The following is a 22,528-nucleotide window of genomic DNA, read 5'->3' on the forward strand; positions in this document are numbered from 1 at the left end:
CCAGGCCAGTTGAGTGGCCCATCCATGCCTGCTCCCATAGGAATCCCGACCTGCTAAAGGCCAGACTTTGCCCTAATGTCCATACACAGGCGGTGCTGCCCCCCTCCCCTGCGCCCAGGAAGGGGATGGGCCTAGCCTACCAGGAGCCACCTTCTGCTCTCAGAAAGGGGGCTGGTTGCTGGGGGAGGGCTTGCTCCTTAAGGCAGGGCCAGGGGCTGCAGGGTGGGGAGCTGGCAGGGCTGGCGTCCTACCATTTTGCTGATAGGAAGTCACCAGGCCAAGGTTGTGGGTACCCGGTATCCCAGCCTGAATTGGAACCAAGGTCCTCTGCCTCTCAGTCTAGTTAGTGCCTTTGGCATTACATCATTCTGGCTATCCAGTCAGCAATTATTTGGTGCCTACTGTGTACATCTCCCACGCCCCCCAGCCTGTGCCCAGGGAGCCACAGTCGGTTTTCAGAATCTTTATTGGACGCCCAGCCATCAACGGGGCTGCCCGAATGAGGTCCTCATAAATAACGTACACGCTCAGAATACATTCGGCAAAGCAACAACACCAAAGTGCATCTATGGGTGATGCAGGAGCAGAGCCCCCAGGGCAGGGGGCGAAACAAAAGGGAGACCCCCAAGACCATGGCTCCTGCCTGGTGCCTGGGAACCTTCTGTGGTCAGGCTCACCTGGGTGGGGGGTGGGGTTCTGCAACCCTGTGCTATCTTTGTTTGGGACGGCTGGGGGGCGGGGAGATCTGGCCTGATTGTCAGAGGCCCTAGTGGGAGGGACCAAGGTGGGCTGGGGCCCAGCCAGTGGGGGAAGAGGGTTTTCAGTTTTAGCCCCAGGAACTCACTTAGCTCTGAGCTTCCCCTCCCTCCTTGCCTGGGGGTGGGACTGGGACCAAGAACAGAATCAATATGTCCATCCCTAATAAATACTATATACACACTCCATGTAGAAATCTAGAGATCAGTGTCGGCCCTGGGCTGCGGCAGGGTGGGCGGTGAGCTAGTGTTTGCACAGTGCCTCCTAGGCGGTTGGCACGCCATGGTGGGTGGGGGACACCTTGGCTTAGGGAGGCGCCCCTCATTTCTAGTTACAATATACCGGCCTGCCTGATGGCACCAATCGCCAGGCTGGGCTCGGCATACCCTGGCAGTCTGTAGAGTCCCTGGGGCCCATCAGTTCCTTGGGTCTGTGTTCAGGTGGGGCCCTCCGCAGAGGCTAATGCAGCTGTCTCTCTGCTCCAATAAGGGAGAAGTGAGGCCACTGGGGGAGCCCAAAACTGGGGGAGAGGGGCTGGATTCCCTTCCCCACAATTGTTTGCTAAGGAGTTCAAGTGAACTATATTGGGGAAGGGGGGCAAAGCTAGAGGTTATCCAGATGCCCACCAGATCTGGCATCTGCCCCACTCAGGCCTGAGTTCATTGTCATCGGGATGAGTTGGGATGCCCGTTTGGCCCCTGACACGGGGCCCTCTCTCACCTCCCTCCCCCATCTCAGCATCACACTTCTGGAAAGGTAGCTCTGAGGGCCAAAATAAAGTGCTTCAGGCAGACACCCTAAGACCCTGGCCTGGGGGAGGGACTGCTGACCAGGGGGGCCTCCAAGTGCAGAGCTTGGAGCTGCCCCACTCCAATAACCCTGGCTCCTGAGGATGATGGGAATAGGAGGTCAGGGCTGAGGACCCAACTCACTGAACTCAATGGTCACCGTCCTAAGCTCCAACTGATTGTCAAACAAAGGCAAAACCAACAAAACCCCGCCCAGACCCGGATCTGTGTTGGTGAGGAATCGTCTCCTCCTCCTCCCCCATCAGGTAGCAAGCATCCTTCTATTGGGGTCGGGGGAGAGTGGACTGTGACCCTCACTCCCCCTTCCTCCCCAAAAGCTTCAGAAGGACCAAGAATACATTCAGTCCCCAGGCCCTGGAAGTGTCAGAAAAACCAGTAGTGTGTGTGTGTGTGTGTGTGTGTGTGTGTGTGTGTGTGTGTGTGTGTGTGTGTGTGTGTATGAGGGGGTGTGTGTGTATGTATGTATGTATGTATGAGGGTGTGTGTGTGTGTCTCTCTCTCTCTTTGAGGGACTTTAGCTGAAGCTTGGGTTTCCTCCCGGGCATTGATGCCACCCATGCCTGGGTATGGGCAAGACTGGAGCCACCTGGCAGTGAGAAGCAAAGGGACAGTTACAAGGGGACAGAGAGAAGCCACCACGCCTGGGGAAGGCACACCACTGTCCTTGCCACAGGACCGTGCTTCTGGAGGAGACTTTAGGTGTTCCCTGTCCCACCAACCCCCTCATTTTACAGATGAAGAAACTGAGGCCAGAAGCAACGGCGAGGCCAGGAAGGAAACCTGGTGACTCCGGGACCATGTACTTGTGACCCCCAGATGAATCAGTGTAATGGACACACACACACACACACACACACACACACACACACACACACACACACAGAGCCCCGACGGAAGGGAGGACTGGAGAGGGCAGGAGAAGGAAGTCAATCCACCCTCCTCAGGGGCCTGGCCCCATCCTGCCCCAAGCTTGGTGACCATGTCAGGAAGGACAGAGAACCAGACGCCTGCCTGCAGTGTTCTTCTGCCTTCAAGTACTGTGTACACACACACACACCCCTCCTGCTCTTACTGGGCCCTGCCGTCAGAAGGCAGGAGGGAGGCTGCGGGAGCAAGGGTCTCTGGCCGGGGCCTGGGAGCCATATGGGCGATGGGCTGTGGGGAGGAGCCAGATGTCCCTGAGCCAGGAGAGGACCCCCTTGTGCTTTTTCCCAGGGACCAGGGAGGAAGGGTCATAGTGTCTCCGATTTAGAGTAGGAAGGGCCCTTAGCGGCCACCTGGTTCAACCTCCTTCACTTTACAGATGAGGAAATGGAGTCTTAGAGAAGGGAAATGACTCGTGAGGTCACACATCTAGCAGAGGGCAGAGGGGGCACTTATCCCTATGTCCTCTGCCTGAGTCCAGCTGTCAAAGCAGCTCTTGCTGCTGCTATCTTAGGTGGAGATTCGGTTCTAGAGATGACCAGTCTTTCCTCCTGGGCACCCCTTGGCAAAGAGGGCTGTGGAGGGCCCGAGGAGTGGCCACCCACCCAAGGCTGGTGGTGACATCAGGCACCAGGTGGAGGGGGGATAGTTAGAAGAGCCTTGTACTTTCTCATTGCAGTCTCCTCTCCCTGCCCTTCCCTCCTTGGAAAGGGTTGGGGTAGAGGTGGGAGGGGAGGGTTGCCCTGGAGAGAAGGTCGTGGGGCTGGGGGCTCTTCTCCCTCTGAAAGGCGTAGGTGAAGTACCACAGAAATCCTCTAGCCCCCAGGCTCCTGAGGGGGGGGGGTGACAAAGAGGAGAGGAGTCAGACAGAGAGACATCGAGAGATGGAGTGAGGCAGGACCACCGAGTGAGCCTGAGGGTGGGAGAGCCCTATGCTGACGGCTGCCTTTGGGGGATATCCCACCAGGTTGCTGGGGCAGCTGAGCCTTGGCCGGGCATTAGGCCCCAGAAGAGGATGGAGCAGGGGCAAGACCAGAACCATCAGGGATGTCTTTAAACTGAGCAGTCAGGTGTGCGGGGCTGAGACGGCCCAGTCAGCAGAGGGGGAAACACGGGATAGGAGGCAAGGACCCAGCTTAGGAAGCTAGAGGAACTTAGCACATGAAGGCCCCCTCCCCCTCCGCCACCCTGCTCCCCTGAGCTCTGTGAAGGACACCATGAGAATCATACAGATTCATTTTTCTGAAGCTGCTACCCCTTTCACTGATAGGTGGGGAAACTGAGACCCAAGGAGGGGAAGAGAGTTGCCCAAGGTCACACAGCTGGTCATTGGCAGAGTCCCCTGGCTCCAAATTTGGATTTCTTCCTACTGCTCTGAGGAACAAGTGTGCCTGGTTTATGGGGCCTGGCCTCTCTGTGAGCCAGAATAAGAATGAGGAGTGAGAGAGAGGGAGAGGGAGAGATGGAGTCACACAGACAGCTGGAGACAAAGACAGACACACAGACACAGAGAGAGACAAAGAGAGACAGAGACAGAGAAAACACAGGGGTCAGCAGACTTCTCCCCAGCCTAGATTCAGAGCCAGATTCCCTGACAGGGAGCCCCCAACAGGGGGTCCCGGGTGAGAGGTCCCAGACCCAAGTCAATCAGAAGTGACTTCTTAGGGAAGCCTCATTCCAGACCCTGGGGTGAGCCTACGCACTGCCTCCTCTGCCTCGACCATATGCCAATGTCCTAAAACATCCAATTTGTTATAGACGCCCCCCCCCCCATCCCAGGCCTGCTTTTCCTTCAGCTCCCTCTCTGCCAGGGCTGGTGGCCCTCAGGGCACAAAGTGGCTGGACCAAACAAGGCCTCCGCGGCTCCCTGCCTAGGACCTCCTTACTGTAGACCCCTGGGCTTCCCCTCAGGCAGAGGCTTGGGGTGGGGTTGTGTGTGTTGGGGGGCTCAGGTCAAGGTCAAGAGCAAGGGCTAGAGTGGAGAGCTCAGAAACATGCACATTATATAACTCTGCTTTAAAATCTCTGGATCGTCTTTTCTTACAGAAATAAATACTAACTCTGTCTTCTCTGCCCGGAGATGCCCAGACTGGCTGGAGACAGCCCTGGCAGGGGAACACAGGGGGCCGTTGGTGTTGTCCCCTGGAGTCTGGAGAGGTGGCCAGGTTCCCCAAGGTCGGGGAGAGAGGGCTTGGGGTCTGGCCTAAGATGTTGAACTCTTTTTCTCCCCCCCTCCCCCAAAGAGAGCTGCCGTGGGTCCCAGCGTATCTCACCCCACCCAGGCCCACCTGTAGTTTCCATGGAGGCCGGTGGCAGACAGGGACCCAGGGTCCTGCTGGGTTGCTCCCCTGATGCACCACTGGGACTGAGGTTGGTGTTGGCACCCTCCCCCAATTGGGGATGGGAGGATGAAGGGGTGCCTCGTGGCCCATAGCCTTGCTAGATCTGCTATGGGAGGCAGCCCTGGGTAGTGGGGCTCAGAGACCAAGGGTCTAGGGAGGCAGTTGGGATTTATTGCAGGACCCCCTGAAGGAAGGGGCCAGGCCAGGGGCTAGGGAGTCAGCGCCTTTGTCTGCTGGTTACTGGAGCTTCTTGTCCCCTGTGGGGCCTAGGATCAGCCCCTGTTCTCATGGGGTTGCTTGGGTCAGCTGGGCACGTTGCCCCAGGTTATCATCAGGGGCCCAAGAGGAGATGGTAGCTTCAGTCCAAGAGCCCTTGTGGGGGAGGCAGCCCTGGGGTGGGGGCTTAGGCAAAGGGGCACCCAGCTCCTGGGTCTCAAGGAAGGAGAAGAGGGCCCCCAGCCATCGACTCCACAGCAGATGGTATTCCATGTGGCTGACCCAGAGCTCAGACAGAAGGCCTCAGGAGGGCACCCAGGTCTCTCTGGTCCCAAGACCAGCATCTGCTAATTGGCCCGTCGAAGTCAAGTCCAAACCTGCCTCCCTTGGGTGGGGGTGTCCAAAGATGTCGCCTGAGGGAGGCCTGGGTTTGCTCCAGAGCCTCCGGGTGGAGGTGGTGGGTGAGGGGCGCCCATTGGCACCCCCCTGCCCGGGGTTAGCATCCGCTTTCCACCTTGATGTGTAAGATCTTGGAGAATCCTGGCCGTCGTCTCAGTGCCTGGGGAGAGGACAGAGGGCCAAGAACCCGGTCACTTCTGCACCGTGTGGGAAATCCTGGGAGCCCAGAGCCAGAGGCCTGGCCTTCCCTTCCCCACCCCACTCTCTTGGTGACAAGCCGCCCCCTCCCCTGGCCCAAGGGTCTCCATTCACACAGGGTGCACAAATAGCCAGAAAGCTCTCCCAGGATGAGTGGGGAGGGGACTCCAAGGAGGACAGCAGCTGGCTGGGGTTGGGGGGGGGGTGGCACTTCATATGCCTTCCAGAAGCCTCCTTATTAGAAACACAAATCAGGGCTGCATAAACTTTCTTTTTACTATCTCAGTAACTGTATTTCAGTCTAACTGGATCCCTTTGTAATCCTACATATTTTATTTTATGCCACGAAAGGTTAAGAAAGTGCTACCCCAGGCAGGATTTGTGTAGTACTTTTTCAAGGGGTTTTCACCCCTTCCCATTAGGCTGGGGCAGGGGGAGGGAGGGAGTATTGTTAATCTGTTTTGTAAGTGGATGTGATTGGGGGCAGCTAGGGGGCATAGTGGATAAAGCACCTGCCCTGGATTCAGGAGGACCTGAGTTCAAATCCAGCCTCAGACATTTGACACTAGCTGTGTGACTCTGGGCAAGTCATTTAAACCTCATTGCCCCGCAACAAAAAAAAAAAAAAAGAAAGAAAGAAAGAAAAAAGAAATGTAACTCAAAAAGGAAGATTTAAGTAAGAGGAAAGTTATATAAGTAAATGGATGTGACTGGACTTGCTTTGGACTGACATGATGTCTCCACAGCGGCTCGAGTGATTTTCCTATGCCAGATCTGATCATGTGCCTCCCCTCTCCCCTCCCCCAATACATTTCAATGGCATGGCAAGCCCAGAGCATTTTGGTTGGAGGAGGGGCTCAGGAGAACCAAGCAGTCCTTTTCAGTTGGTTGGAAGGCAGCCCCTAACACGATTTGCTGGGGATGTGCGATGGCATTCAGGAACTGGCTCCAACTGAAGGGGAGGCCTCCCCAGGCTCCCGACGGAGATAATTCTGTGACCAGGGAAAGAGTTCACACACAGACTAATGCCCGTGGGCGCTAATTGGCCACATGGCCTGTTCTGGGTTCCTGGAAAGTAAAGACTATGGGAGATGACATATGTCTCTCCTCATGAAGAGAAAGTAGCTGAGGCTTTCTTTCCTAGCCTGATGACTAGGGGGGTTGGAAAGGAATGGCTCTGCCTTTTGAAAAAAGAGCTGATGCTCAGATTCTGGGGCTAAGCTGATCAACACAATATCCTGAAACTAGCATAGATTTTTGGGGATGCCACATGCAAGAGAGGGATGCTCCAGGTGCTAGATTGTTTAGGCTTATCTGGGACCTCCATTTCACTTGTCCTATTTAATGCAGGCATCCAGTGGAGGGAAAAAAAATTCCATCTTCAGGTCACAAATGAACAGGAGGCTTTCGGATGCATGCTTTTGTGTATACAGGTCAGCCCAGCTACTGAAAATAGCTATTATTCTATTGTGTGGAAAATGCACTCAGGTTGTTTATCAGCACTACAGAATGGTTGGGTGACATCGGGCTTAAGAATCAGGTCTAGGAACTGCCATGGATGTGGTTAGAATCTTGGGGCTCTTTTATGAGAACTAATTCATACTAAGGTTGTAAAGGTGACTTGATTATGATAACAATGATATACTGGAAACAACTGGTAAGGCAGAGGGGGAGAGATGGAAAGTACAGGGTACGGATTCTAGGGCTGGAGATAGAGCACTGGTACTATGCACACTTCTTGAAACAACAAGATAGTCTCATGGGAACAACTATTAATGGGATTATTTAGGAATTCTTTTGGTAAACTCCTTAATGATGAATATGACCAAGACTTATTAGTAAGAAAGGTTGGGGACTTCCTGGTGAAAGAAGAGACAAATGAAGGCCATGCTTCTTAGAAGAATATCAAAGATCATCCATAGATCTTAAACTGGAAGGGGCCTCAGAAGCCATCTATTCAAAAAGCCTCATTTTACAGACGAAGAAACTGAGGTTCAGGGAAAGTAAGTGACTCACCCAGGATCACACAGGTAGTCAACAGAAGAGCTGGGATTTGAACCCAGGACAAGCTCTCTTTCAAACTCACAACCCTGCTCCTCACCTAGAGCTACTCATGTATTATCCTCATTGGATCATGGTGCAATGATAGCAACAACTCCAGCAAATCCAGATACGGCATCAATGGTGAAGGATGGAGTACAGGCATTAAGGTGGTACACCAACCAACTCTAATAAATGGAACTCAAGAGGTAAAGGTTTGTAGGGGTGTGGCCTCATCTAATAAATCCTTTGAGTCCTGGCTGGAACATCACAGTTGTGATAAGTGGGTGGTATGGGACCAACACAGAAGAACCTGGGTAATTATTGGAGGGTCTTGGGGGCTTGCTTAGGAAGTGCATATGTTGAAAAGGCAATGGCTGTGGCCATTGTCTCTGAAATTACCTTCCGTTTACTTGGAATAAATCTTGTGTCTACCGAGTTATTTCCGTGTTGTCTCCCTTATTAGAATGTGAACTCCTTGAGGGAAAAAAACTGGTTTTTCCTTTCTTTGTACCCCCAGTGCTTAGTGCATTGCCTTGGGTAGAAAGCAGAGAAATGTGTACATCTGTAAAATCTTACAGAGAAAGATGCTCACAAGCAATATTGACTCATAAAACAAGTGAAGAGCAGGGTGAGAGATCCAATTTAAGCACCATCATTCTGAGGGCCTTTAAGGATAAAAAGGAGAGGAGTTTGAGAGACAGAAGAAAATTGGAAAAGATCTACAAAGATTTTTATAGCAAACTCTTTTCACTATCAAGGAAAAGTGGAGGTGTCACATTTGGTTTCTAGAATCACAGTCCCAGATGTGGCCAGAAGGGAAGTGGAATTGGAATTGAAGAAAACAGACAGGTCTAGACTAAGAAGAGACAGAATAAGTTTGTTCTGGAAGCAACACAGTTTTGAGGACATCAAGGGACTGGTTTTTAAGTTATCAGGAGGAGGGAAGATACAAATATGAAAGATGTGGGAAAATCTAGAACTTTAGTATTACAAAAAAGGTAGCTGAGATGACACCAGAATCTACCAAGCCATAAGCTTACTGGTATAAGCATTAATAAATGTCTGTTGATGAAATGGGAACTGACTGTTGAACAGCCGGTTTGCTAGAATGGGGAAAGCAGACAACACCTACGTGACGTGCCTAGCCATCTCCAAGAAGCAGGAGGCGAGGTCTCTCATTGTGCTATGGAGGGTCATGATCAGGGAGGCAGCACCTCTATATACCAGGCTGGCTCAAGGTCTCAAGAATGTACGTGGCACTTTGTTGCTGATACAGCTACGACTTCATTGATGAAAAGGACAGTTTCCCAGCTACTCAGAACTGGTACAATCTAAGTGGAAGAAGAGTAACAGAGGAAGAAAGGTTTGCTAATACAACAGAAAACAGCGCCATGGGGTTCTAAGACATCTTTACCGGTCTGGGTCACTGAAATCAAGTTCTGCTGTGGGAAATCAAGGCAGGTCTGCTGACGGAAGAGCAAATGGGAAGAGCTATCTCTCCTGGAAGGGAGAAGGGCCTTTGGAGCAGCCTGATGCAAGAAGAGGACCAGCAGAGGCAAGCTAGAGGTACAGGCTAGCTTATGTTAGCCACATGAATGCCAAGTACATCTTTTTTTTTTTTGAGGGACAATGAGGGTTAAGTGACTTGCTCAGGGTCACACAGCTAGTAAGTGTCAAGTGTCTGAGGCCGGATTTGAACTTAGGTCCTCCTGAATCCAGGGCTGGTGCTTTATCCACTGCGCCACCTAGCTGCCCCCCAAGTACATCTTTTTTTTTTTTTTTTTTTAGTGAGGCAATTGGGGTTAAGTGACTTGCCCAGGGTCACACAGCTAGTAAGTGTTATGTGTCTGAGGCCGGATTTGAACTCAGGTACTCCTGACTCCAGGGCCGGTGCTCTATCCACTGCGCCACCTAGCTGCCCCCCATCTTTTTTTTCTTAAAAAGATTTAGTAATTTATTTTTCCCCCATGACATATAACCAAGTACATTCAAGAGGAGAATGTAGGCACTGAATGTCCATTAGAAACCAAGATCTACTAGGGGGCCGCTAGGTGGTGCAGCCCTGGATTCAGGAGGACATGAGTTCAAATCTGGCCTCAGACACTTGACACTTCCTAGTTGAGTGACCTTGGGCAAGTCACTTAACACCAATTGCCTCACCAAAAACAAAATAATAATAAAGAAACCGAGATCCACTAAAGCAACCTCATGAAATGCTTATGGGGGTGAGGAGGGAGAGCACTTCAGACTCCAAACACCAAGCTGGGCCCAGACCACATTCCTTTGAGTTCTCTCTGTCTGAGTCATAGGACTCAGCAGTGACTGAAGACTGATGATGTAGAGTACACTGTGCTGGCTAGTCACCCCAGGGAGGATTGTATTCTAGTCATTCTCCAAAACATGCAAAAGATGCCTCATCAGCATATATTTTTGGGGGTCAGGCCTGTATGGAACGGGTAGAGACTGACTGTATTTGGGCTATACGAGGGGAGACTGAAGTTCTCTAAAGAGGATGTTGGTGTCAGGAGGGCATGACTCATATCCAGACCAAATGAACATCTCTGGTGTCAATGGAGGCCAGAGGACCATTGGATTGGTTGTCATAGCGGAGAGTCCTCTCATGTACGGGCCGGACTAGGTGGCTACTGAGCTTCCTTCCAACTCTGAATTCTGTGATTCCACATCAGTATTGACTGGGACCAACTCTAGTTTTGGCAAAGTGTTAGAAGAACACTGTTCTTATTGGGTTGAAAGCTCACAATTCTCACCTCCTGTGGGAAGACCATAGAAAGATAGATAGAAGTCAGGGGTGAGAGCAAATATTGAAGGAGCACTGGCTTTTCCACCTCTTGATAGCAGAGCCAGGCTCCAGTGCCTGAAGAATTATCAACTGCCTTGTCAATGCCAGAGCGATATCACAGCCTGGGTGAGGTGGGTGGTGTACCCAAAGAGCAATGTTCAACTTAGGTTCTGCTTCGATAACCTCCGACCTTGGCAAGATTGGCCTCAGAAGAATGCCTTCTTGGATGCGGTGGAGCCGAGAGATCAAGTGAGAGAAGTATGAGTTGATGGCACCTGCATGTTCAAAGGGGTAAGATGGGAAAAGCCTGGGAAGTTCCAGACTGTGTATTGGATACTGGATGAAAGAAGTAAAGTGCATTAGCCTACCATGTTGGGAGTTCAAGATGCCCTGGACTGCTTTTTAGGCAGCTGGTGGTTTTTATTATTGGAAAAAAAAGAAGAAAGGAGAAAAAGGGAGAAATAGAAACATATACGTTGTTTTCAGGTTTGCAAAATGCCTTAAAAATATCTCATTCAATTCTAACAACAATCCCATGAAGTAGGTGGTATTATCCCCATTTCACAGATGAAGAAACTGAGGCAGACAGCTGTGATTTATTCAGGGTCGCATAGAGTGAGTGTCTAAGGCAGGATTCAAACTTCTATCTTCCTGACTTCAGCACAAGGGAGAAGAAGATAGCCTTTATCTGCTCAACAGAATTCAACCATTTTGAAAGGATGCCCCAAAGGGAACCAGCCATGTTTCAGTGGCTTAGGGCACACGAGCTACCTGATAGGCACATCTGAATCAATCTGTCAATTATGTGTCTTTGTTAAGTAGCTGCCCTGTGCCAGGCCCCCTGAGAGGTGATGGGAGTGCAAAGACAAAAAAAAAAATAATGAGAGTCCTTGCTCTCAAGGAGCTCTCGTGTTATCAGAATGACTTCTTCCTCTGTGAAACATGAACAAAGAATGAGAGTGGTTGGGAAATGTGGGTTTGTAGGGCCAGTGGCCAGGTGCAAGTTTTTAAGAGCCTCTGTCGAGTATGTGGGTGGCAGCATCTCAAGAAGGAGTAAATATAGACCTCGAGTAGGGGCGCAAGCCATGTGGCCATGTCCGAGGAGTCTTCATCAACTAAAGATCTTCCTAGGGCTTAGTAGCCCTCACAAATTTATTATGATGTTATCACTCCTAAGCTTCTTAACAACTTCAATCTTATTTTTATGTTTGGGAAGAACCAAATGCAGGAGGGCAAGAAGGGTCAATTTGGACCAACCCCATTCACACAATTTGGAAATTTTGGAACCAAGGACTGGGTAAAATGCTTCCCCCAAGGGCTGATGTTGCCTTAGGCAGCCCCAGGTAAATTTTCATGGCATGTACACACTAGCCTGACATGGGGTCAGCTTCGTGCCAAGAGAATCATAGTCACAAGAACTCTATGGCAGTGAGAGGCTTATTACCCCAAACACAAATTGGGAGTTCTTGGTGTTGAAGGGGGGTGCCCATCATTGAGAAGTTCTTTGTTTTTTTGGTGGGGCAATGGGGGTTAAGTGACTTGCTCGGGGTCACACAGCTAGTAAGTGTCAAGTGTCCGAGGCCAGATTTGAACTCAGGTCCTCCTGAATCCAGGGCCGGTGCTTTATTCACTGTGCTATCTAGCCGCCCCGGAGAAGTTTTTTGAGTATGTGACCAGAGCAAGTACTGACCCCAGTCTATTAGCACTGACTTGGATGCTGCCTGCCAAGGGTGGGTTGAGGCACCAGCCAGCTAGGAGTTCAGTCTACACTCTAGTATAGGGAAGACCAATGATCAAACATGCCCTGTGACTTTGAAAAGAGGGTGATACCCATAGAAGAGATGAAGGTTACCTGTGACACACAGGCCTCTGTCTCATAAAGTGCAGCTGGTCAACTGGGACTCCCATTGGAAAGTGGGCCATCAGTAGTGCTTGTCTTTGGATGAAGGGCAATGCACCCATCACCTACAGCCAACCAGGGCTTCAGTTCAGAAAAGCTCTGATGGTTACAATAATGGCATAATGTCCAAATTCATGGTCTCTGCAAGGGCAGAGAGTTCTGAAAGAAACCTTGATGTGCAGGGGGCACGTGAGATAATGGATAGATGGGAAGCGGCCTTGCGCCAAAGGTTGGGCCCCTTGCCAGGCTATAAAGTAATCCCAGAGAGGGGACGGGCCCTACAAAACAAAACAATGCATTGCAAATTCCTATTGCCTATGGGGGAGGTAGTGAGAGCCCCTGGTGATCAGAGGAAAAGAGAATTGGATGTTGGTGAAATGGATTCTGGGAAGATTTACCTTCTTAAAATTTGCAGAAGCCATTAGTGCTAGATAATAATAGCTCAGGAGATAATGATTCAGATGAGGAAGAAACTGAACATCCTACATGCAGGAAGGTACAGGGATGATGTGGGAAGAACCCTAGCTCAGAAGTCAGAGGACTTAGATCTGGGTTCTGTGAGAAAATAATGGGATTTTGCAGATACTCAAAGGTCTACCTGGAGATTAATCTAAATTGATTGAATTAAGTGAGAGTGATTGACTGCTGATTAGCCTACTTTAGGTTAATTAGATTGTAACCACACCTGGCTAGCCCTTAAGACGGTATTGTTTTCAGAAGCTAAGGACTTTGAACTCAACAGGAGACCACCTTCAAGTCCAGTGAACCAATGGATTTGGATGATTCGAAGCAGTGTATAAGGACCGCCTCTGATCTGGACCTATAAAAAGCTTCCACACTCAATTTGAGGGGAAGTTCATGGTTGAAGCAGGCTGGCGATGGAGGGCTTGAGGAAGAACTAGACCAGGCCGGAACTCTAGGCTAGATAGGCCTTTTCTTCACTTTCTGAACTCCACGTGTTTTCCTTTTTACTAATAACTAGTATGCTTTAATAAATGCTTAATGCCCAAAGGCTGGTGCTAAAGCTTCTAATTTAAGGTGACCACACATTTAGATTTTAAACATCACAGTTCAAATCCTACCTCTTATGCTTACTTACCTGTGTGACCTTGGACATGTGTCTTAACTTCCCTGGCCCTCATTTTCCTTATTTATAAAATAAGGGGGTTGTAGTAGACAGCATCTGAGGTCCCTTTCAACCCTAGATCTATGAGCCTTTGGTACCTACTGGAGGGTCAGAGAACTCAGTCTAGCCTGTCCCAGACTCAGGAATTCTTCTGTTCAGACAATGGGGAAGGACAAATCCAGACACAGCCCCTTTCTAAACTAATACTCCAGTGGTGGAGGCCCTGAGGGAATGGAGGGATTTTATACAGCCTGGAGAGAGGTTATAAGATTCAGGCTGAGCCTCCCACAAACCCAAGTATGGGACCACAGGTCGATGGTCTGTGCATACTGAATTGTCAGCCAGGGCCTTCCATAAGCTCAAGGGGAAAATGGGAGAAGTGGTTACTCATGTAGGGAAGGTTACCGAGAACTATGTTACGGCTAATTTCTGTTCTCTGTATATACACAGGTATCGTGGTATACCCCACAGAATTTGTAGGGAGTGAAATTTTTTAATTGTTGGGGAAAACATGGACCAACTTAAAGTCTGGGAGGTTTGTTAGCAACCACATATGCACAGGCTCAAAGGATCCTAGATTTAGATCTGGAAGTCTTCAAAGATCATCTAGCCCACCCCCCCTTATTTCACAAGGTCAAGAGGGGTGCAGTGACCCACTCCGGGTCATGTGGGTAGTGAGTGGCAGAGTCTGAATTCAAACTCAGGCCCTTTGACTCTTTCCCCTCTTCCACAATGGCTTCTTTAATTAAAACAAACAAACTGGAACATGGAACTGGAGGGAGACAATGACCTTGTCTGCTCAGCTTTTGTGACTGTGGAGAGGAAATTGTATGATGAGACCCAAAAGATTTTAGGGGTCTAGGAAAATGGGAGTGGGTGCTTCAGACCTGGACAACCATCTTGTAGTTACATGGAAGGCTGTGGATTGGTGAAGCCTTCCAGACACTATCTGCAAATTATATTGTGCTGATGGCTTCAAGCCCAGAGACATCACAAGGCCACCTACATGAGATCCCTAATCATTCTCAAGAGTTTGGCATCACCATCCACAAATGAAATACCAAGTGAATGAAAAGTTCCTACTGTCTGGACAATGTTATACAGTTGAATAGCTTCCCTATAGAGCTTATCTATCCATTCATCTACCCAAACACCCATCCATCCATCCATTCATCCATGCATCCATCCATGCATCCACCCACCACCCATCCATTCATCTATCCATCCACCCAAACACCCATCCATCCATCCATCCATCCATCCATCCATCCATCCATCCATCCATCCATGCATTCATCTATCCATCCATCCATCCATGCATCCATCCATGCATCCACCCACCACCCATCCATTCATCTATCCATCCACCCAAACACCCATCCATCCATCCATCCATCCATCCATCCATGCATTCATCTATCCATCCATCCATCCATGCATTCATCTATCTATCCATCCATCCATGCATCCATCCATGCATCCACCCACCACCCATCCATTCATCTATCCATCCACCCAAACACCCATCCATCCATCCATCCATCCATCCATCCATCCATCCATCCATCCATCCATCCAAAGTATATGTATTTTTGCATGTGCACATGTGTGTATTTGCTCACATATGTTCAAATCTGGCCTCAGATACTTATTAGCTATGTGATCCTGGACAAGTCATTTCACCTGTTTGCCTCAGTTTCCTCATCTGTAAAACAGAGATAATCACTGCACACCGCTGGGCTGCTTTGAGGATAAAATGAGATAATATTTGCAAAAAGTACTTAGCACAGTGCCTGGCACATAGTAAACACCATATAAATGTTAGTTATTATTCTAATTATGAGTGTATGTATACACCAACACACTGTAAATGGACAACAAGATGGGCTCAGAATTGAACAAGAAGAGCACAGGCTCCATTCGGGGAACCACACAATTCTTTTTTTTTTTCCTTGCAGGGCAATGAGGGTTAAGTGACTTGCCCAGGGTCACACAGCTAGTAAGTGTTAAGTGTCTGAGGCCAGATTTGAACTCAGGTCCTCCTGACTCTAGGGCTGGTGCTCTATTCACTGAGCCACCTAGATGCCCCCCCCCCAATTCTTTTGGCAATCTTTTTTTTTGTGTGTGTGAGGCAATTGGGGTTAAGTGACTTGCCCAGGGTCACACAGCTAGTAAGTGTCAAATGTCTGAGGCTGGATTTGAACTCAGGTCCTCCTGACTCCAGGACTGGTGCTCTATCCACTTCTTTTGGCAATCTTAAGTTTTTCCCTGAAAACAAAACCCCAAATAAAGTGACATTCTTCTAGGACATTGTGACCATCACAGGCCACAGCAGTCCCAGAAGAATGGATATTGAGGATCCTGCAGGGGTCATTGGAGAGTACATGGCGGCCATGATCAGACTCTGCTGCACTATAGACACAGAATTATGCAGGAGAAGCATAATAGTTGTAGGATCAAAAAGAGAGAGAGAGAGAGAGAGAGAGAGAGAGAGAGAGAGAGAGAGAGAGAGAGAGAGAGAGAGAAAGAGAGAAAGAGAGAGAGAGAGAGAGAGAGAGAGAGAGAGAAAGAGAGAGAGAGAAAGAGAGAGAGAGAGAGAGAGAAAGAGAGAGAGAGAGAGAAGAGAAGAGAAGAGAAGAGAAGAGAAGAGAACATAGGTTGGCCACAGGCAAGAGTCAGTTATAGCAATTGGTTGATGCCCATCCTCTATTGGTATTCTTGTGGTGTCAAGAGAGGGAAGGAGGGAAATAAGCATTTATTAAGCACCTACTATGTGCTGGACATTGTACTTTACAAATATTATCTTATCTGATCTTCACAATATCCTTGGGGGGGGGAGGTGCTACTATGATCCTTATCTTACAGGTTAAGTGACTTGCCCAGGGTCACACAGCTGGTGAGTATATGAGTCAGGATTTGAACCCAGAGACCCTGGATAAAGGCCCCTTCATGCTGGGTGGATCCCCTGCTATGAAATTATAGAATGACACGGACAAAAGTAGCACAAGGGGAATAGTTGAAGGTGGGTAGCCATCAGTAATGATCACTCACACTGATGCAGCACTTTGAAATCTGCAAAGGGATTTATGTAGGTTAACTCACTGGATCCTCTTGACAACCCTGGAAGGTAGGTGCACCTACTATCCCCATTTTGCAGATGAGGAAATTGAGACAAATACAGGTTAAATGACTCACTGAGGTCACACAGCTATTGTGCTTGAGGTTGGATTTGAACTCAGGTCTTCCTGACTCCAGGCCTAGCAGTCCATCCACTAGAACACCTACTGCTTCTAGAGGGAGCACCCACATTGATACAATTGAATATTAGAAGCAGAAAGTTCCTTTGACTCAAAAGTCAGAGCTTTGGGGAAATGACTTTGATTCTTCTAATCGCAGCTGATAGATTCAAGGTCTGTGTGTTCTAATTAGCTGGCTGGCTGTTCTGTGTTCCAAAAGAGCTAAGCCCCTGTAGGAGAAGACTGGGAGTTAATAAGCCTCTCCTTGTGATGAGAAAGCAGCTGAGATTTTCTGTTTTAGTCCGTGGGACTGGTTGTGTGAGGGCTTGGCTTTCAAAAGGCCCTGGAGGCTATGCTGGGAGAGAAGGGAGGGAGGGACAGATAGAGACAGACAGAGAGAGAGCCTCGGAGAAGTGGCCTGACACCCAGGTGCAAGTCTAAGAACGGTGTCAGAAGGGAGGGCAATGTAATGACCAGAAGACCTTGGTGTGTCTATTGTGTTTTTCTTTTACGTGTTCTCTGAGTGTGTGTCCCCTATATGATCCCTTTATGGGTTTACTCTTCCCACTAATGGCCTGTGTATTTGCAGGACAGTATGACTAAGATTTATGGAAGAGGAAGATGATTCTATTCCCACTTTTCTTAGTGATCTGGGTCCTTTGGCTGACTAATGGGAGCGAACACATCGGTGGGGGCCCTGAGCTGTGGTTTTGAGTGGATGCAGACTTGCAGAAAATCTGGAACCCGGAATAGCTTTTCTGGGTTGGGAAGGGTCTCACACATGGGGAAGTGAGCAGTCTACTATGGCTGGAGCATCTGGTATGTGGAAGAGTTGATAAACCTGGAAAAGGAAAGGTGGCACCAGATTGTAGAGGGCAAAGGAGTGCAATGTTTACTTGAGAAGTCTCTAGAAAGGGCCATCTATTGTGACCTCTGGGGTGACCTGTCTTCAAGTGTTTTGAAGGGCTGTCTTGCAGAATAGGGAAGAGGCTTATTGGAACATAGATGAGAGCCGGAGGGGTCCTTGGGGGTCGTGGATTTGGAGGGATTTCAGAGGTCACTAGTTCAATGCTTCCATTTTATAGATGAGGAAATTAAGGCCTAGAGTGGCTGAAGTGAGTTGCCCAGGATCATACACCTAGAAATTATCTGGGTCTTCCTGACCCCAAGTCCAGTACTCTCACTACCCCACGATGGCATACTTGCTCTCATCCTGGGGGCAGAAGGAGGAACACTGGCTGGATGCCAGGGAAACTTGCTAACAAGGAGAGCTTTCCCAAAGGAAAATGTGCTGCCTTGGGGGGTGCTTCCTCCTCCTTGGAGGTCTTCAGTCAAAGGCTGGATAAACACCTGTTGGTATGTTGTCAAGGGGAAGGAAGCGGTATTGAGAATGAGGGCATGGGTCAAGGATGGCAAACACTGCAGATAGGTTAGGAAAAAGAAGGTGGGCAGAAAAACCCATCAGATTTGGTGACTAGGAGATCACTGGGACGCCATCGCCAACCATCTTCAGGCTGATGCATAGAAGTGTTAGAAATAACAAGAAGGGGTGGGGGGGCTAGGTGGCGCAGTGGATAAAGCACCAGCCTTGGATTCAGGAGTACCTGAGTTCAAATTCGGCCTCAGACACTTGACACTTACCAGCTGTGTGACCCTGGGCAAGTCACTTAACCCACATTGCTCCACAAAAAAAAAAAAAGAAAAGAAATAACAAGAAGGGGGGCAGCTAGGGGGTGCAGTGGATAAAGCACCACCTCTGGATTCAGGAGGACCCGAGTTCAAATTTGACCTCAGACACTTGACACTTATTAGCTGTGTGACCCTGGGCAAGTCATTTAATCCTCATTGCCCCACAAAAAAACCCAAAAAATAAACAAACAAAAAAAACCCCAGCAGAAATAATAAGAAGAGAGGTGTAGGTGTGGGAGGCAAGAGAGCTCTTGGGTGCAGGATGTGTGGTCTGGGGAATCCTTCACAGTAATGATGCCCACTGGGGCTCTAGGAAGTGATGTACTTACCTTTGTCTCTAGCTGCCTCCACTGTCCTCATTCACCTCTCATCATTACATTTTTTCATCTTTGTCATCTTACCATGCTCTAAACAGGGCTAGTTCCCTGAGGATCATGGCCTTTGTGTCTGGGGTTTGGGGAAGGAAGATGTATGCCCAACTTTCCATCCCTTTAGGAGTTTATTTATTTATTTATTTTTATTTTGCTTTTTTATTTATTTTTTGTTTGTTTGTTTTGTTTTGTTTTGTTTTTTTTTGTGGGGCAATTGGGGTTAAGTGACTTGCCCAGGGTCACACAGCTAGTAAGTGTTAAGTGTCTGAGGCCGGATTTGAACTCAGGTACTCCTGAATCCAGGGCCGGTGCTCTATCCACTGCGCCATCTAGCTGCCCCCCCTTTAGGAGTTTATAAACATCAGCAGGCCAGCAGTAGCTTTTGCCCATCTAGCCTGCAGGGGCTTCAGGATCTCAGGCTGTCCTCAGATGAAGGCTGTCACATGACATTGCTTAGAGCATAAGAGGGGTTCTGTTTAGGACTGCCCCCAGCTCTACCGTGCCTCCCCTGGGTCCTGGCCATTTTAGGGAGGCTGAAGCCTTTATACACCCCACCCCAGAAGCAAGTTCTGTGACTGTGGTATTAGAAAAAATATTTTGGGGGTCAGGCACAGCCTCCCCCCAACTTTCTCACCTGGAGCTTGGTCACCATTTCCTCAAACAGCTTCCGGGCTTCTGGGCTCCCAGGTTCTTTGAAGTAATCCACAATCCCAATCTGTACTACAATGGACTTGAGGTTCCGGCAAACACCTGGGAAAGAGCAGGGGGAGAGATGATACAGGCTTTGGCTGGGCAAATGACCCAGAGCTTGGGGAATGGGAGAGGAAGATATCTTGTTGAACCTCTCAGGCACTGGAGGTCAACATATATTATTATTATTATTATTTAATATATATTATTACACTAATACTCCAAACTCAGATGTCAAAGAAGAGTGGGGGATTTTCCCCTGGACTAACAGAGGACTAGCAAACTATGCATTTTTTCATCTTTTCTTCTGTTCATTAATCCATCCAACCATCCATTCATCGATCCATCCTTCCCTTCATTCATTCATAAATCCATCCACTCATCCATCCCTCCATTCATTAATCCATCTATCACTCTAGTCATTCATTAATCAACCCAGCCAAGCTTCTATTCATTAATACAATCACCCAACCCTTCCCTCTATTCATGGATCTATCCACTCATCTCTTTCCATTCATGAATCCACCTATCCATCCTTACTTCCACTCATTAATCCATCCATCCATCCATCCCTCCATTCATTAATCACTCTATCCCTCTACTCATTAATCCAACCATCCATCCATCCCACCATTCATTAACCCATCCATTCACCCATCAAACACTTACAAAGCACACTCCATGTGCAAAGCTCTGACATGTGGAGATAAGAACCCCAGAATTGAAACTCAATAAAAACCTAATTCCCCATCAGCCCTAGTCCCCACTGATTTCCTCCTAGAGTCCCCCTCAACACAGTAATTGGTTATGTTGGCATGTGATTGACACATGAGCCATGACAGGACAAGACCAAGCATGGTGGGGCATGTTGACTGTGAGGCATCCCCTTGGCTCCTCGGGTGACTCACTGTTGAAATGCAGCAGGGCCTTCGGGGTGACTGGGGTAGCTGTGAGCACCAGCATCTCCAGGCCTTTCAGCCCCTCTCTGCAGACCTCAGCGGCCACCTCCTGGGTTATCTCTGCCACGTGGTCCAGCTCCAGCACCTGAAGCCTCATGCAGTTCCGAGCTAGAGGTGGGTAGAGGGAAACGGAGGGAAGATCAGGGCTGGGTCGTAACTTCCTCGGTCTTCTGGCCAGCCATGCTTCCCCATTAAGGAGAGACAGTCCCCAGATTTCACCTGACCCACAGCCTCCCTTCCTTGGCTAAGCCAATCTCCAGCCTCAGTGAGAGGGTTCCCATTATTTCCCTGCAACTAGAATGGATTCCCCTCACCCCAACCCCTGGAAACGAACCACTAAAAACCCTAGGGGACTTTTCTTAGCCTCCCTTCAATCTTGCTAAGTCACAACCTCAGTCTTCATGCCCTCACCCCTTCCTCTCTAAGGGTAGACCCTGGGTTATCCCCTGCTCAATTCTGGGTCCTGCTCCTTGGTCCCCACCAGATCCTCCCTCTTTCCCAAGTTGTGGCCCCCCTGCCCCCGGCTGGAGGCATGGATCATCTGGCTTCCTGAGGGGAATAACTCAGGGGAAGGGGCCCCCAGGAAAGTCCCCCTCCCTCCCACAAGAATAAGGACTTCTGCTCTCCCCTCGGTGGGGGACTCACCAAGTGATGCCAGGCCCTGCACACCACAGCCGGCTCCTCCCACACCCAGGGCCCTTAGGTGGGGCCAACACCGTCCTATCATCTGCAGGCACCGGTTACTGAAGCGTGTGGGCTGCTGGCTAGAAGACAGGGTGGGGGGAGCAAAAGTGGGGAGCAAGGAGAGAGGTCAGAATGGCCACTGGAAGTACCCAATGTCCTCAACCCAAGCCCCTAATCTGGCGATGACTCCTATGCCTCCTCTTCCAGAAAGGCTTCCTAGATTGACCTATCCCACCATGCCTCCCCATGATGGCTGCTGCTTCTTCAGTCTGTGCCAAAGTTCATCATTAATCCTGCATAGTCTCCTTGTCTTTGTCCCCATTAACTCCTCAGTGGTCCTTAGATTTAGCGGCTTTGGAGGCTTGGAGCCTTAATGGGACCTGTCAGCCGTGGGATGGGGAGGCCAGAAAACCTAACAGAATTGTGGGCTGCATCGAGAGGGAGCAGAGCTTCCCCACATCGGGAGGTGACAGTCCCACTGTGCTCTGCCCTCGGCAGACTTCATGTAGAGCCGTGGTTAGTTCTGGGTACTGAGGTTTGAGGTGCATCCTGATAAATGTTGGTGTCCTCCTTGGGAAGGACACCCAGGATGGCGAAGGCCTTTCTTCCCTCTTGCATACGACCTCACCTCCTTGCCCCACTCTCTCCTGTTCTAGATTAGGGGGCCCTGTGAAGGCAGGACTTCACCCCCTTCCTCTCTGCCCCACCCTCCAGCCCTGCCAAGAGCCATGCCTTCCTGACAAGGGAAGACCTCAGTCACCTCCAATATCCAGGCAGGTGCCAACCATGCTTCACTTTACTCCCTGGACATCTCCTCACCAGGGGTACTTTTCCCCCTCTCTATCCCATCCTTCCCTCCCAGCCACTTTCTATTTCTGAGACCACAATCTAATGACTACTGCCACTGAAAAGGGCAAATCAATCTATTTCCTCTGAGTCTCCTCCCTATCCTTGAAACGTGCTAAGCCAAAGCATCCCTCCCTGGTCGCCACTCCCCTGTTGATGTTAGCATGTGTCTGCTCTCTTGAAGAGTCATGGGAAACAAAGTGTCAATGACAGCTATTGATACCTTTGCTTTTCTGTCACCTGCATTTCCCAATGTAGCCCTTCACCTCTCCCTTCTCAGAGAGTCTGTTACAGTGCTTAGCACAGTGCCTGGATAACAAAGGCACTTAATAAATATTCACTCATTGATCCACTGGAATGGAGGAAGAGGGGAAAAACAGTGGTAAAACCAACCAATGCATAAAAAAGACTGACATATGTAGCATTCCACATCCATCGTCCCCCACCTCTGCAGAGAAGCAAGGAGAGGTGCCTCCTCATGTCTCTTCTTTGGGGCCAAGTTTGGTTATTCTATTTTTATATACTCCACACTAGATACTA

The 22,528-nt window shown here is 49.4% G+C and overlaps 1 protein-coding gene across 2 annotated transcripts in view; it reads right to left on the bottom strand.

Annotated features, from left to right (window-relative positions):
- Positions 1-448: 448 nt before the first annotated feature.
- The window catches only part of FBXO41 (F-box protein 41), a 51,947-nt gene continuing 29,867 nt past the window's right edge, over positions 449-22,528 (bottom strand). For both annotated transcript variants that reach the window (XM_043985855.1, XM_043985854.1), the window contains exons 10-13: positions 21,104-21,222; positions 20,408-20,566; positions 19,444-19,559; positions 449-5,606 (exon numbers count right to left, since the gene is read on the bottom strand). In XM_043985855.1, coding sequence (XP_043841790.1) covers positions 5,544-5,606; positions 19,444-19,559; positions 20,408-20,566; positions 21,104-21,222 — 457 coding nt within the window. In that variant the 3' untranslated portion in view covers positions 449-5,543. The remainder of the gene's footprint in view (positions 5,607-19,443; positions 19,560-20,407; positions 20,567-21,103; positions 21,223-22,528) is intronic.

The sequence above is a fragment of the Dromiciops gliroides genome, chromosome 2, assembly GCF_019393635.1.
Source record: "Dromiciops gliroides isolate mDroGli1 chromosome 2, mDroGli1.pri, whole genome shotgun sequence".
NCBI classification, from domain to species: domain Eukaryota; kingdom Metazoa; phylum Chordata; class Mammalia; order Microbiotheria; family Microbiotheriidae; genus Dromiciops; species Dromiciops gliroides.